Consider the following 14,996-nt stretch of genomic DNA (forward strand, 5'->3'; position numbering starts at 1 on the left):
TTTTTTTATGAAATCAAGGAACACATTTCCTATTGGAGTGGTAATGGAACTTTTCTGGTTAAAAAGTCTATGAAATTTCTTCCTTGTGTAATTTTTTAGGATTTCTTTACATAACTAAAAAATAAAATAAAATAGTAGCTTACCCCGAAATACGTGCAAAGTCGTAAAAAGATGCACGGTAATCTTTTTGTGACTCAAAAAAATGCCACGCTCAGAACGTACGTGGTAAGTCAAGCGAGATTTTTAGAGGTCAACGAAACTCCTGGCCGATTTGGTTTTGGTTTTTTTTTTTTGTTTTGTTTTTTTGTTTTGTTAATTGTGTTGTACAGGTTCTGTATCCCCTCTGACTTTAGTTTAACTGGGGGGTGGGGAAATCTTTTGGCTGGATTATTGGGAACAAAACTCTCCTCAGCTATGGGAAAAACCGCCCTCGAACGTATCTAAATACTTTAAATCTCATTTGCCATCTGAGAAAATGGGGTAAAAAGAATCCCTAGGCCGCGGACTTCTCAGGCAAGCTTTTGTCTAAGGCTGACTCTCTGGTGGTCCTGTGGGCACACCGGGGTCTCTGGCGAGTCGATAATTCATTTCACACATTTGCACCTGCTCCGCAGCCTCACGGAGAGGGCGCAACTGCTCAAGAACGTCTTTAAGAAGAACCACGTGAACTTGTACCGCTCGGAGTCCTTGCAACAAAACCTGCTCCGTGAGTATCTGAGCCGTGACTCGTAGGTAGATTGCCCGTACATAGATTGTGGGGCTTCAGCTTTCAGGGGTGCAGCATTTCGGTTTTGAGGGACGCCCAACTACGTAATACCTGCCACGGGCCTTGCTGATTCGCGACCCTTAGGTAAATACCCAGCGTGAGGAGAGCTAGTGACTGCAGCCCGCTCCCTCACAGTAGCAAAGACAAAGCAGCTTAACGTCTTGCTGCTGGCCCTTGAAGAAATACTATTTCCGCATGCCCCCTTGCTTCCTTAAATCCGAAAAAAAAGAACTAGTGGAATAAATCTTGACTCCTAAAAGCCCCCTCTGTATTGTTATCTTTTCTACTTGAATAACTCTGCAAAGGCTTTGGCGGCTTTCGCTCAGCGCAGCGAAACATCTATCCCCCCCCCCAAAAAAAAAATTTATGAATCTTCAGAGCTGTAAGAAATTATTAGGTATCGGGCCCTCTTAGCATTTCAAGGATCTAAAAAAGAATATAATATATAAAGCCCTGTGGCGCATGGGTTCATATTAGTGATCTGTCTTTTGTTTCATGTTGTTTCCACATGTGATTTATTTTCACTTATCTTTATAGTCATGTTTAATGCCCTTGCCTTTTGTACTTCAGGAGGCCTTTTCTAGAGATGTGACCCCGTCCCTGGTGCAGGGGGTGGGGGGTGGGGGCAGGTCGTGGCTTATCCCCGACCATGCTGGGGCAAGAGTGAGTTTCTCTGTGGATGCTGAGAGCCGAGGACGGTGTCATCCTGAGGAAGGGGACCCCTTTTCCGGCACCCGCAGTTCATCTCTGCCTCCTTCCCATTCTCGCTTGTCTCCGGTCCAGTGATCTGGATGGAGGAAGAGCGTGCACCCCTACAGCCGACACCCCCTCCAGTGGCCTGGGAGCAGAAGTCGGATGGCTCGGATTTGAGATGCCAAGAGGAGACCCGGGACGGGGGGGGGGGCTGCGAGCACCTGCTCAGCCACCCAGGGCAGTGGGGGCGGCAAAGCGGTCACAGCCTCTCCGCCAGCCCGAGCCTCAGGGTGCAGTAGGGTCATCTTTGGGGGACGTAAGAAAACCTGTGTCTCCTTCGTGCTGCAGAAGGCAGGCGGGCATATGGGGCCCCGAGTTAGAGCAGGAGCCCTGGGAGCTCTGCGACAGACCTGCCCAGTGACTTCCCAGTGATCATTTCTGTCTTGTCCTCCACTTACAGATGGGTATGCTTTCTCACAAGACGAGAACGGAATCGTGTCCCAGTCTGAGGTGATCAGAGCCTATGACACCACGAAGCAGAGACCCGACGAGTGGTGATGGCACGGGGAGCTCCCAGGTCTTTCCGGAACCTGCCGGCCGATCCCAGTCTGGCGCAAGGAAGGGGAAGGGGATCTGAGCTCATCCCATCGGCCGACCGTCAGATCCGTGCCCATCCCACAGTACCCTGTGCCACTCTAACACCATCTCGTTCAGATTTTTTCAAATGTTCGCTGAGTCTTTGTAAGCAGAAGGTGAAAATGACCTTGTACCTTGCCTGAACACTTTCCTAAGCTGAGGATAGGTCAGTAAGTCTTAGGCTGTTCAGCAGATATAAACCCACAAGGCGACCGACCATTAAAAAAAAAAAAACCCTCTAAAGTGGTAATAATTTAAAGGGACTCTTGATATCCAGACTTAGATTCCAGAACATGCTGAAAAAAGCCAGCGCTCTTCTCTAAGGAACTGACTGCCCTCACTGAGCAAAATTTCTAAACAAGACATTAATAAGTGTTTGTGTCAAAAACCGTCCTGATCAGTGTTTGCCAAAGACGCTCAGTACGTGTATTTCCCACCCCGTAGTCATTTGCCCAGAAACTAAGAGAGCGTATACCTCCAGTTCTGCTGTAAGATCCGCATGCTTGACTCTTCAGATGTAAGAAGTGATCCGCAAAAATGAGTATTTCAAGGCATTTGCTACTAACCTCTGTGATGTCGCACCTCTGGCCTTACAGATGCTTCTGTCTCGTTTGTCTCGTTCACTCGTCGGCGCTGGAGGGCCCACGGGCAACGTGATGCTGCTGTCGTAGTCCTGATTTCTAAGCCGTGTTTGTCTCCCCATCAGCTCCGAGGAGGTGTCCTCCTCGTGTAGATTTTTCTAGAGATCTGGCTTCTGCTGAAGACTGAGCGCCGTCACTTTGTCTTACAGTTTCCCCCCTCGAGCAAAACACGCTTCCGTATTGGTGTGGGATCCGCGGGCTTACACGGGGAGCTTCGGGTACCCCTTGGGATAAGTGCATGGGCTTCTGTGATGTCCCCGGGCTCGGCTTTTGTCCCGTGTCGCCTGCTGTGTGCGTAGCACCCCCCGGGCTTGTCGAGCGGCTCCCCAGAACCACTCACACTAATGTGCTGCTAACTGGGACAGATCCGTGGGACACAGGAACACCTGTCGGACTCAGACCCGTAAGTTTACCGCCAAAGTCGGTCTTCACCCCAAGTAGCTTCTGTTACTAGGTCTTTAAATGTATGTTAGTTTAAGCATTTTCGGCATTTCCCAGACATCTCCTGCAAATGCCTATTTTGCTACCGACAATAAATGGTGAAGGGGCTGTTTAAAAACCGCAACCAGTTTTCTATACTATTTTTAAAATAATGCTCTCATTTAAAAGAAAATCAAATAAAAAGGAATTCTAGTTTTCAGATACACTTCAGAGATCGAAGCAAACTTTTTGCCTTTTATTCAGAAGCCTGTTTGCCTTTAAGTGGACTTACCAGCAAAATAGGTGGAACTTCCTCTTTTCAAAAAAAAAAAAAAAGTCAACTGGAATTGTGAAGAGAGGTGATTTTCCAGGTCGCACTTTGAGTCTAATATAATTCCACATTCTTTTTACCCTTTTTCTTAGTCTAGATTTAGAATTAGGTTCCACGTCATTTCCTTCTCTGTATTCGTAGTTACTTGGTCCTCCCCCGTTTTCTTGAAATAAGAGAGGTCATAACACATACATAATTCTAGAGGGGGCAGGGAGGTGACACAGGTCACTTCCCAGACCGTTCCCATTCGGGGTTGAGAGTAAGAAAACCGTGAATCGAAACACCTAGAAAGACCAGGGGTGTTAACAGCCTAAGACCAGCTTCAAAACTCTGAAGTCGGAGATTTTTGTCTACTGAATGAATATTCAGAGAGGCTCCTGGGCCCCCCAGTGATGACAGTCGAGGTCAAACGACACAAATCAAAAAACAAGAATGAAGCGTGTCCCTGCAGAGAAACACTGGAGAGCAGTTACAGACAAGAGCTACGTCCACTTGCCTCCACCTCATCAGCGGCATCCTTCTCCAAAATGTTCATATCAAAATAGGATGAATATAACAGAAATGAATTTTCTGGCCAAAAAAAAAAAAAAGTAAAAGTTTTCTTTTTGATCTTAAAACATGGATTATTTCTATGGAGCTCTTCAACGTGAGTAAAATGCCCCCGGTTAAGTAATGCATGAGATCGTGGTCTGAAATAGGGCCAATTTATGTCTTTTTGTCCCATAGTCCTATTTTTGAATTATTAAGTCAATTCCTCTGGTCCCTGGGTGAGAGAGGGGGTTGGGCAACAGGGAGTGACCTCGTTGGTAAAACTTAAAACACAGCACTGCAGTCGCAGGGACTTCCTCCCGTTAGAGGAAACCTCTGATTTTTTAACCTTCCTAAGAGGAGGGGGAAAGTAGCAGTTTTGCCAGGATTGAAACAGCTGAAGTGACTTTTTAACTTGTATTTTCTGAAATGGAGGACACATACTCTTCAATTAAAAAGCCCTTGTAGGGACTTGGCAAATGCTAACACCGTTGCTTTACAATGTTTACAGTTCAGAAAATACGACGGCAGAATATCCTCATTCATTTAACATTGAAAAGCTGCGAGTTGGCTTCTTTAATGTTGAATAGTGCACCGCGATATCGAGCGTGAACTTTCTAAATGTTTTATATTTACACATAAAAATATATTGGTGGCTCACACCCGGAGAGATGCTAGAATAGGGCAGAAATTGTTAACTGGAGAATGGCTGTTTCTCAGGAATGTAGCAAATTTAAGATGTTCTCTGTGCTGCCCAAGCCTCCCACCCCCCCCGCTCGGAGGCTGGTGTGAACGGGCTCGGCAGTGTTGCAAAGCTAACGGAAACCCTTTTTTCTAATCAAGTCAGGTGAACGTGGATTCTTAATCAACAATATTATTCACTTACACGAATTATATAGTCACTGAATGGAGTCAGTGATTCCTCTTAATTTTCGGAGGGAAAGCTGAATTCCAGAAATCAACATTTATTCCGATTGTTAGGCTGTACATTTTAATTTTGCCATTTAGCATTCTAAATATCAAATACGAACATCACATGATAAATTTGTTCCGCGGTGTGTGCGCTCTGCATCACCTATCACTTGCCATTTAAAACATCCTTCCAGGAAACGGATGCTAGTCTGAAAGTAATAGATTGTATATTTGTAGTTTTTAAATTATTTGTAGCAATGTCCCAACGGTTACCATACTAAATGATCATCAGTGTATATTTTTGTGCAGTGCCCTATGACAGTTCTTGGTTCTAAAACTTATTTTATCAAATAAGCCTATAATCTTATAAATAACCATTTATAAAATTTATGGAGACAACACCCACCCCATTCACATCATGTGGACCAGATCTGTGGAGTTCTTTTTTTTGTAAACTCATGAACACCATGCAGTTCGGTGCCTAATAAATGCTTTTTAATGATGAACATTTCTATAATGCTTCTTTAAGAGATCACAATCTGATTTTTCTCACATTAAAATAACTGAAGTCACTTGTGAGACTTAGTTATACTTTGCTGCATTTTAATTAACCTTCAGTGGCTATTAAAATGGAATGTAAGTTAAACTTTGAAGGAAAGGAAATAAATGTTTTCCATTTTTCGTCTTGATTTATTTTCTGTATGAAAGCAGCTGTGTTTTTGATAGGTTTATGGTTTGCATGAATTAATATTTAAAGTGGCCTGGGCCAATGCATGGCTGTTGCTGTAAATCTTGATGTTTATTTCTGCCTTATAAAATTCTATCATGGCCTACCTGGAATTTAATATTCAGTGGACAAATTAATTGGTTCTTTGCACAACTTTTTTTAATAAGTAAATTATTTTACAAACAAATTTAATTGCAACTTTTATTTAGCTTGCTTCTAAGAACTTTCCTTAATAAAGCTCACAAAACTTCTCAGCAAATAAATCTCCCGTAAGTAGGAAAAAAGCTAGATTTCATACATGCTTACTTTGAATTAACAGCAACTTTCCATAGGTAAATCTGCTCTTGCAAAAACGTGAGCAGAATATTAAAAAATAATATCTTTATGTTTCATGGTTCTAGAATAGAAGCCATAAATGCAGTAAATACTGTTTGCTGTTTATTTAGCTACTTCAAGCTTCATTTTTCACATTTTCAACTTTATTAAGTTTAAAAAAAAAAAGGCAGCCTTGGAAGGCAGCTACTATGGAAAATCGAAGTTTGCATTAAAGATAAAATAGTTTTTTCAGCTCCATGAAAAACCATTCCTGCTGAAACTGCTGTCGAAATTGTGAAGCTGCATGAGTGGAGACTATTGAATCTGTGATTATAGTTTTCTCAGGTTTGTTTATCTCGATGTTCAATGCACTGTGTTTTATAAATAGTTATTAAAGTTGAGTAATACTCAGTTCTATGCAGTGTTATGTGTCATTGGCCTTTTGTGAATGTGCATGTTTTAAACTGCAAATTTTAAACATTTTGTCCTCTCATTGTTATTAAAAATTAAATAAACCATACCATTACATAAAGAAATTGTTGCAGTTTTAATTGCTAATTTTAGAAACTGGATTACTTTATAAAACCTTCAAAGCCACTGTAATTATAGTCTGAGGAGGTCCATCCACTTAATGGCGTTTTAACGTTTCGTTGACCACCCCAGTGATGTAGAAAATGGCCCTTCATTGTAATCCACCGAAAGGAAACATGAAGTGGAGCATAATAGGAAGTCAAGTTTGGGGAGAGGCATGGTTAATTAGCATTCCCCCCAAAAAAAAAATTCAAACAAAATTCCTGTACTTTGGTTGTTCAGTCCAAAAGCCTCCCGGGATTGTCCCCATGTCCCCATTAGGTATTTAAATCAGCCTGCAAGTCGACAGCTGATTCCTGGCTCCACCTGTAACATGGATGGATTTCCTAAGTTTTCTAAACCCACCACATTTTTTTTTTTAAGTTCCTGAAAAAGTGGCTAAGTTGAGCCAGTAACATCTGAAGGAAGTAACCAAAAAACATTAGAAGTGCCGTGGGAGACAAAAGCAGGAGAAACCCTGGAAAGGAGGCTAAGAGGCTGAGCAAAAACCAGGCTCCAAAAAGAGTGAGCAGTGTCACTGGGGCCCGGGGACCTTCAGGACGCCCCGGGGACACCTGCGAGGTGTGGGCCTCCCACGTGGAACCGCAGCAGCACAAGGTGCGTGGGAGTCACCTGTGGCCCCAGCGACTGATGACACGGTCCTCCCCCCCCCCCCCCCCCCCCGCATGTTTGTACTGACCCCGGGCGGCCTCACCTGCAGGCTGCAGGGCGGCCCACCTGGCCCACCTGCCCCGACCCCGCGTGTCTCCTCCAGGCGGCGCCGCTCCTTGACACCCAGAAGGCTCTTCCTGCCGCGGATGTTCCACGGGCTGCGACAAGGCTCCCAGGAAACGGGGTTCTGGTGGCCGCGGCTTTTCGTTCCAGCACAAACGCTGCACCTAGGGCTTCGGGTAAGGGCTCGCTGTCAGAACAGCTGCATTAATAACGAATGTCTAATTGCAATTTTAAAGGAGCCATATATAGGTCAGAGTGTAGGTCAACAGTTTGTCCCCTTAATGGTTTAATGCATTTTGGGGTGCCCGGGGTCTCAGCGGTGGAGCATCTGCCTTGGGCCCAGGACATGACCCCAGGTCCTGGGTTCTAGTCCCGCGTCGGGCTCCCCGCGTGGAGCCTGCTTCTCCCTCTGCCTGGGTCTCTGCCTCTGTCTTTCTATGGGTCTCTCATGAATAAGTCAATAAAACCTTTTTTTAAAAAAATAGTTTAATGCATCTTTACATCCCTGGTTGTCCTGAACATACACTAAGCCAGGTTTTTCGGTCATGCAAAGGTGAGCTGACCCCAGCGCAAGGATGAGATCCCTAAGTGGCGGTGCCTGCTTTGAGGAACCCTGTGGTTTTCCCATTTTAGAAAATCTCTTGCGGGACTCACATCCATCTGGCAAAGTCCCCACTCTGCGACCTGACGAATAATATCCCCGGGAAAAAGGAAAAATAAATAGGTGGGGGAGGAGGAGGGGCCGGTGGGTCCATCTGCACAGCCCCACGCGCGGCTTTAACCCCAAGAAAGCTCGGGAAGGACACCCTCGGCGCACGGGCCCGGGGGCCCCCCAGGGGAGGTGACCTGGGGCAGAGGGCGCCCCGCCCCCCCGTGGCCGAGCCCTGGCCCCTCCGGGCCACCCGCCTGCCCCGCCCCCCCTCACCCGGGGCTCGGGGGTCTCAACCCCGCGGAGGGAAGCGGTTCCGCGCAGTCTACGCAGCCCGTCCCGCTGCAGTTAGACCGCCCTGAGGTGTCGCTGCGGGCTCAGCCGCCCGTGTGACCCAGCTCCCGGGAAGCAGGGGACACGCGGCAACAGCCCCCCCACCTGCCACTAGCTTATCCCCGGGCTCCCGACCCTCCATCTCCCCCGGGGTCTCCCGGCCCTCCCCCTCCCCCACCATGGGCCCCCCTCCCCCCACAGGGGCTCCCGGCCCGCCCCATAGGCCCTACCCCTACCCGTACCCCTCTCCCACGGGGTCTCCCAGCCTTCCCCCTGCCCCCGCGGGGCCCTCCCCCTCCCCCACGGGGTCTCCCGGCCCTCCCCCTCCCCCACGGGGTCTCCCGGCCCTCCCCCTGCCCCTCCCTCTCCCACGGGGCCTCCCGGCCCTCGCAACACTTGACCAACCCGAGTGAAACCAGTGTAAGGACGCAGGAGCGCCCTGGGGCGGGCTCAAGCCGCATCCTCCCGGGAGGCCTTCCCTCCGTCCCTCCGTCCCTCCCTCCCTCCCTCCCTTTCTTCGGGACCACAGCATATGTGAAGCCACCACTTCGGTCACAGGAGTCACAGGAGAAGCTGGGGACCAGCAGTCTGAGCTCCTCCGCCATCAGCCGGGGTGAAGGCCCAAGGCCCAGAACCTTCAACTGGCTTTCCCAGCGGGGAGGCCCGAGGGAGGCCCGAGGCAGGCCCAGCGGCACCCCCACCGCACCCCACGGCACCCCCACGGCCCCCACATGGCACCCGCACGGCCCCCTTGGGTGGGGACTCTGGCTCGGGGCAGGCCTTGAAAAAGGGCACGTGAGGGCACCCGGCTGGCTCAGTGGACAGCACGCCCCCCTGATTGGAGGGCCCCGAACCCAAGCCCCACGTTGGGCTAAGAGCTTACTTCAAAAATAAAAAAGTAAATGAAAATGGGTTGTATTTAAAAAATAAATAAAAATGAAAAGAGCTACCGAGGGTGACGTACTGCAGCCTGAATTCATCTAAACCTGGGCTCCCAGGGCAGCCCCGGTGGCTCAGCGCTCTGGCACCTGCCTTCAGCCCAGGGCGTGACCCCCGGGTCCCAGAATGGAATCCCGCGGGGGCCTCCCTGCGTGGAGCCTGCTTCTCCCTCTGCCTGTGTCCCTGCCTCTCTCTCTCCCTGTGTCTCTCATGAATAAATAAATAGATAAAATCTTTAAAAAATAAAAATAAAAAATAAACCTGGCTCCCAAACAGCCCCAGGGGCCTGGTACGTCACAAAACAAAACGGAGGGAACTGGGCCAGGCTGGGGACACCAGGCCGGAGGCTGGTGACTGGCTGATGCATTGTCAGCAGTGGGCAGCCTGACCCGGGCCACTGGGCACCCCCAGCGCCACATCTTCCTGGGGTCACAAGAAGTGAGATTCTTATGAGAAATATCCAGATTCTTAAATCTATAAAAGTTCACTTCCTTCCCCGCCCTTCATAGGCCCTGATGCAGAAAAGAGCTTTTGTGTGTAATTCAACATCCACGTGGGAGTTTTATTTTTTTTAATTTCAAAATCTGAAGTGCTATGTAAAGACATTTCTTTTTCTTGAATAGCAATCTCGTTAGGAAGATAAAACGAAGCGCTTTGATCTTAAATCTCAAATGAAGTTCACGAAAACGTAAAGTATTTTATTTATTCTAACCCAGCATGATACATGTCCAAGTGCGTAATCAACAGACACAGAATGCAGCGGCGGAAGGGACGGAGAACGAGGCCACCGGCGGCTGGGCCCTCAAGTCCACAGTGACCAACATAAATAATCAGTGTGCCTACTAAATAATTAGTGCCGCCCACGTGGTAAATACACTGTTACAACTCTTTACATTTGTACATAACTCATTTTACAAATAAATGCCTTGAGACCGAACTGTCCGACTTTCATTTAAACACTACTCGCTGCACCAAGGGTCCAGCAATAAATATTCCCTCAGGTGGGTGGGGGAAATGCTTTGACCTAAGGTCTGTGTTAGGATGGAAATCGGAGCGAAGATTTAAGACTTTAAACTGCTCGTGTGATTAGTAAAATCTCGTGTTCTGAAAATGCACAAAGTCTAGTTACTAACTTCACACGTAACTGTCCTCCCGACACTAACGGCGTTGGTGGTTGGGCTGCTTCCCCGAATCACCACTACCTCAGGCTGCTCACTTGTTAATTCTTTTAAGAGAAGCTGCAGTGACTGCAGTCGGGTATTTCCCTTGGCTTCCTGACACTCTCGGCGTTAGGACCCACTAAACAACTCACAAGAACCAAAGGACGCCCTGGCCTCCTCTGGTCAGCGCAGCGGACCTGTCCTGTCGCGGCCTCAGCCAGTCTGCACCTTTGCAGTCCACCTGCTGCACGTGTTGCATGAAGGTAGCACAGCCTGAAACGCCATCACCACCAGTTCTGGGGGTGAAAGCCGAGGCTGCAGCACCCCCCATTCTGCACCGGGGCCCGGGAAGCTGGAGGCTACGAAGGTGCTGCGTTCTCCTCCCACGTTCGTCCAGGCCGTGGCCGGGTCCCGGGACACTGCCCCTGGAGGTCCTCGGGGTGGTGGCTCGCCCTGCACCTGCCCACGGCAGGCCCACCACCCGCAGGCCCGATGGCTGCAGCCCGTCAGCTGGGACTGAAGTCCGGGCAGCTCTTCCCGGGCAGCGGGGGCTCCTGCTGGAGCGGGTAAGCGAAGTACTGGGGCGACACCAGGAACCCCGACGGCTGCGCCAGGTGGATGGGGTGGCCCGTGGTGTAGGGTGGGGGCGGGGAGGGCACCAGGCAGCCGGGCTCCGCTCGGGCGAAGGAGAACCTGCGGATGGAGCCCCCGGTGGAGCTGGAGCTGGTGGCCGTGCTGGACTGGCGGGAGGGCGCGCGCAGGCCGGCGGAGGGCAGGATCATGGGCAGGGCCTCCGTCTGATAGCTGCGCAGCGAGAAGCGGATGGGCTGCTGGGACGGCTCCTTGGGCCTCAGGCAGGTGCAGCAGTAGACCGCCACCAAGGAGCCCAGGATGATGAAGGCCACGAAGATGGAGCCCACGATGAGGAAGGGCACGTACACGGGCTCTGAAAGGCAAAGCCGCCCGGGCTGCAGCAGAGTCCCCGGAACAGAAAGCGGCCTGGCCCCAGCCCCGTGCCTGCCGCTGTCCCCCGCCATCCCCACCACCAGCCGGGGCGACCCGCCGGCGGCTCCTCGCGGGGGGACGCGGGCTCACACCCACACCCACAGCTCGCCCTCGCGCGCAGCTCCCGTGGAAACCCGGGGGAACAGCCGCCTCCCGCGGCCTGCAGCAACGGGACGGCCAGCGGGCTGGTCACCGGGACTCTGGAAGGACACCCCATAGGGGTGGGCAGAGGGTGGGAGCGGGTGGTGCACACACCCCTCGGGTCCCAGCGCGTCCTGCCCATGCACCCCGGCCTGTGCATGGGCCGCGACCTCACAGGAGTAGGGAGCCTGGGAAGGAACCCTCGGGGACCCGCCGGCCTGGCCCGCAGTGCAGTCCCCAGCTCTGGGTACTTCTTCCCGGGAGGGACCGGGGTGCCTCCTGCAGCGCCACCCCTCTGCCCCCCGCGCCCCACCCAGGCTCTGGACGGTCAGGCTCATCTAGGTCCTGAGGCAGCTGGGAGTGGGAGTCAGTGGCCGTTCCACGCCATGGCCCCCACGGGGCCGGGTCCCACCCTGAGCTGCCCCCTGCCCCCCACGGGACCCCGCTCCGAGTGGCCCCATCTGGGAGAGCCACCTCTGTGGGTGACCCCGGCCTAGGTGGCGGTGCACCCACTAAGGCCTCCGTGGGCCCGGCTCCTCCTCCTGCACCGCCCGACCCCAGGCTGCACACACTCAGCTGCGCTTGGCTCGTTGGCCCATGCCCAAGTGGCTCTGGGTCTGACCTTCCCAGGGACACGCATGTGCAAGCCTCAGTGATGGTGACACTCAACCCAGAGGTCGGTGGCTCCCGCATGTTGGCCTCACCTCCCACCTACTCTGCCCCTTGTAGCACCCCGCCCTCCCGCCATCCTGCCATCTAGCACCCTGCCCTCCCGGCACCCTGCTGTCGCGGCACCCTGCTGTCGCGGCACCCTGCTGTTGCAGCGCCCTGTAGAAGGTGAGGGCAGGGCAGTAGGGGGTGGGGGGCTCAGCGGTTTAGCGCTGCCTTCAGCTCAGGGCGTGACCCCGGGGTCCCGGGATCCAGTCCGCATTGGGCTCCCTGCATGGAGCCTGCTTCTTCCTCTGCCTGTGCCTCTGCCTCTCTCCCTGTGTCTCTCATGAATAAATAAATAAAATTTTTAGAAAAAAAGAGAAAAAAGAAGGCAAAGGCAGAGTGACTGCCCACCACCGCCTGTGCCCAGGCTAAGCACCCCACCCGCCCCCTCTGTCCTCAGCCCAACTGCTCCGAGAACAGCGCGCCCACTTTAGAGGGACACGAGGCCCAGAGCAGCTAAGTGACCTGCCCGGTCACCCAGCCGCCCACTGTCCTGGGGCGGCCAAGCGGATTGGGGTTGGGGGAGCCCCCTGCACACTGCACACTGACAAGCCCGCAGGCCCCCGGGACCCCAGGGGCAGTGGCTGAGCCGAGGAAAGGGTCTGTATCTTTTTTTTTTTTTTAACAAGCCAGGGCAGCCTGGGGATCCCCGCTTGCACCGAGGGCCCTTTCCCCGCAGAGCAGCCCGGCCCCCAGATGCCCCTCGAGGTGCAATTCCTGCGGCTGCATCCTGCTTATGCTCCCTGGGGGCTGCGCTGGGCGCTGGGCGGAGGGTGACCCGGGGTGACCCGGCGCCATCCACCCTCTTCCCCGGTCCCCGGGGACCTTCCCTGGCCGCTCCCGAGGGGGGGGGGGGCTCTGGGGTGTCACCCGCTCCGGGTTCCCACCCGGTTCCCTGACGTTCCCATTCGGGTGCAAGGCTTTTTCTTCTCTCTCTCCCTCTTTTTCTTTTCTTTTTTCTGTTTTCTTTGTTTTAGGTGTAACGTTCCTGCGCTGGGCCAGGGTTCACTTGCTCCGAACTCAGCGGGAATCTGCCCCGCGCTTTCCGGCCTGAGAACCGGGGGCGACCGCGTCTCTGCGGGCCCCGGGCCCCGCGCGGGCGAAGGGCGCGACAGGGGGGCTGCCCGCGGGGCCGACCCGAGGCGGAGGAGCGCGGGGGAGTCCGCGGCTCGGGACCCCCGCGAAGGCGCCCCCAGGGTGGGGGGGACGTGGCCCAGCCGCTCGGCCCCGCGGGGGTGCAGAGGGGCGCTCGCCGCCCCCAGCCGGGCGCGCACCGGGGGCCCCAGCGCCCCAAGACCGCGATCCCGCCGCCGCCCCCTGGCCCTTCCCCTCGGCCCCCGCGCCCCCGGGAGCTCCAGCCGCCTCGCCCGCGGCCGCCCGGTGCAGGCCCGCGCTCCTCGCCGTCCGCCACCCTCGCTCGGGCACCCGCCGAGACCCCGCCGGGCGGGAGTCGGGGCGCAAAGGAATGAGGGGCGCGGACCCGGGGCCGCCGGCGGCGCACGCGGGGGTCGGGGACTGCGGAGGGGAAGGGGACCCAGGAGCTGGGGATGGGGACCTGAGGCTGGAGAGAGGGATGGGGACCGGGAGGGACCGGGAGCTGGGGTGGGACCCGGGCTGGAGGGGGATCGGGACCGGGCGGGAGGAGACCCGGGAGCTGGGATGGGGACCGGGGCTGAGAGAGGCATCGGGACGGGAGGAGACCGGAGTGGGGGGGACCCGGGGCTGGAGGGGGATCGGGACCGGGGAGACCGGGAGCTGAGGATGGGGACCGGGGCTGAGAGAGGCATCGGGGACCGGGGAGGGGACCCGGGAGCTGGGGGTGGGGACCCGGGGCTGGAGAGGGGGATCGGGGACCGGGGATGGGACCCGGGAGCTGGGGGTGGGAACCCGGGGCTGGAGAGGGGGATCGGGGACCGGGGAGGGGACCCGGGAGCCGGGGATGGGGACCCGGGGCTGGAGAGGGGGATCGGGGACCGGGGAGGGGACCCGGGAGCCAGGGATGGGGACCGGGGCCCCGGGGCCGGGTTGGGGGGCCGGGGGATCAGGGCCCCGGGGGCCGGGGAGGAGCACCGGACGGGGCCGGCACTTACGCGCGGTGACGCCCGGGGGCTCGCGCCCGCCGCGGTCGTTGGTGCAGCCGCCCTGCTCCAGCCTGGCGTCGGCCGCGGCGCAGCAGTAGCGCAGCGCGCAGGAGCCGCAGCAGATGGTGGCGTCCGGCGTGTCGAAGTCCTCGGGGCACTGGAAGCCCTCGTGGTCGCCGCCGTGCGCGTCCACCCAGCCGTGGCAGTACTCCCCCGCCTGCTGGGCGGCCGCGGGGCTCCGGCGCAGCGCGCCCAGGACGAGCCAGAGCGCCAGCAGCGGCCTCATGGCGGGCGGGGGCGCGGGCGGGGGCGCGGGCGCGGGCGCGGGCGGCGGGGCTAGCGGGGCGCGGGGAGGCGGCGGGGGCCGCGCCGAGGGCTGCGCAGCCGGGCGCTGAGCATGGCGGGCGCGGGCGGGCGGGCGCTGCTGCGGGGGCTGCGGCCGAGCGCCGCGGGGCTCATTCCGCCGCCCGCCTCCTCCGCCCGCGGCCTGGCGCCCCTCCGCGCCCGCGACCCCGTCCCGCGCCCCAGCCGAGCCCGACGTGCGGCGGGGGCTGCCCGCGAGCGGCCGCCCGGCCCCGCGCCCCTGCTCCGCCGCCGCCGTCGGCCCGCCTGCGAGTGGCCTGGCACCGACGGCCCCGGGCTGCTGCCCGCCCGGCCTGCGGGGCGCCCTTTAAAGGGAAGAGGGGGGGGAGCCGCGACG

General features: G+C 55.4%; 2 protein-coding genes across 8 annotated transcripts in view; one reads left to right on the plus strand and one right to left on the minus strand.

The window, feature by feature from the left end:
* ATP8A1 (ATPase phospholipid transporting 8A1) overlaps positions 1 to 6,380 on the plus strand; it is a 223,531-nt gene extending 217,151 nt beyond the window's left edge. For all 7 annotated transcript variants that reach the window (XM_055339524.1, XM_055339561.1, XM_055339517.1 and 4 more), the window contains 2 exons: positions 615 to 706; positions 1,920 to 6,380. In XM_055339524.1, coding sequence (XP_055195499.1) covers positions 615 to 706; positions 1,920 to 2,017 — 190 coding nt within the window. In that variant the 3' untranslated portion in view covers positions 2,018 to 6,380. The remainder of the gene's footprint in view (positions 1 to 614; positions 707 to 1,919) is intronic.
* A 3,487-nt stretch (positions 6,381 to 9,867) lies between these two features.
* Positions 9,868 to 14,582, minus strand: SHISA3 (shisa family member 3). The gene is made up of 2 exons (XM_055340818.1): positions 14,306 to 14,582; positions 9,868 to 11,301 (listed from the first exon to the last, which is right to left on the minus strand). Exons 1-2 carry the CDS (start codon positions 14,580 to 14,582, stop codon positions 10,862 to 10,864), a joined length of 717 nt encoding a protein of 238 aa, XP_055196793.1. The 3' UTR covers positions 9,868 to 10,861.
* Between the last annotated feature and the right edge of the window lie 414 nt (positions 14,583 to 14,996).

The sequence above is a fragment of the Nyctereutes procyonoides genome, unplaced genomic scaffold (assembly GCF_905146905.1).
Source record: "Nyctereutes procyonoides isolate TBG_1078 unplaced genomic scaffold, NYPRO_anot_genome, whole genome shotgun sequence".
NCBI classification, from domain to species: Eukaryota; Metazoa; Chordata; class Mammalia; order Carnivora; family Canidae; genus Nyctereutes; species Nyctereutes procyonoides.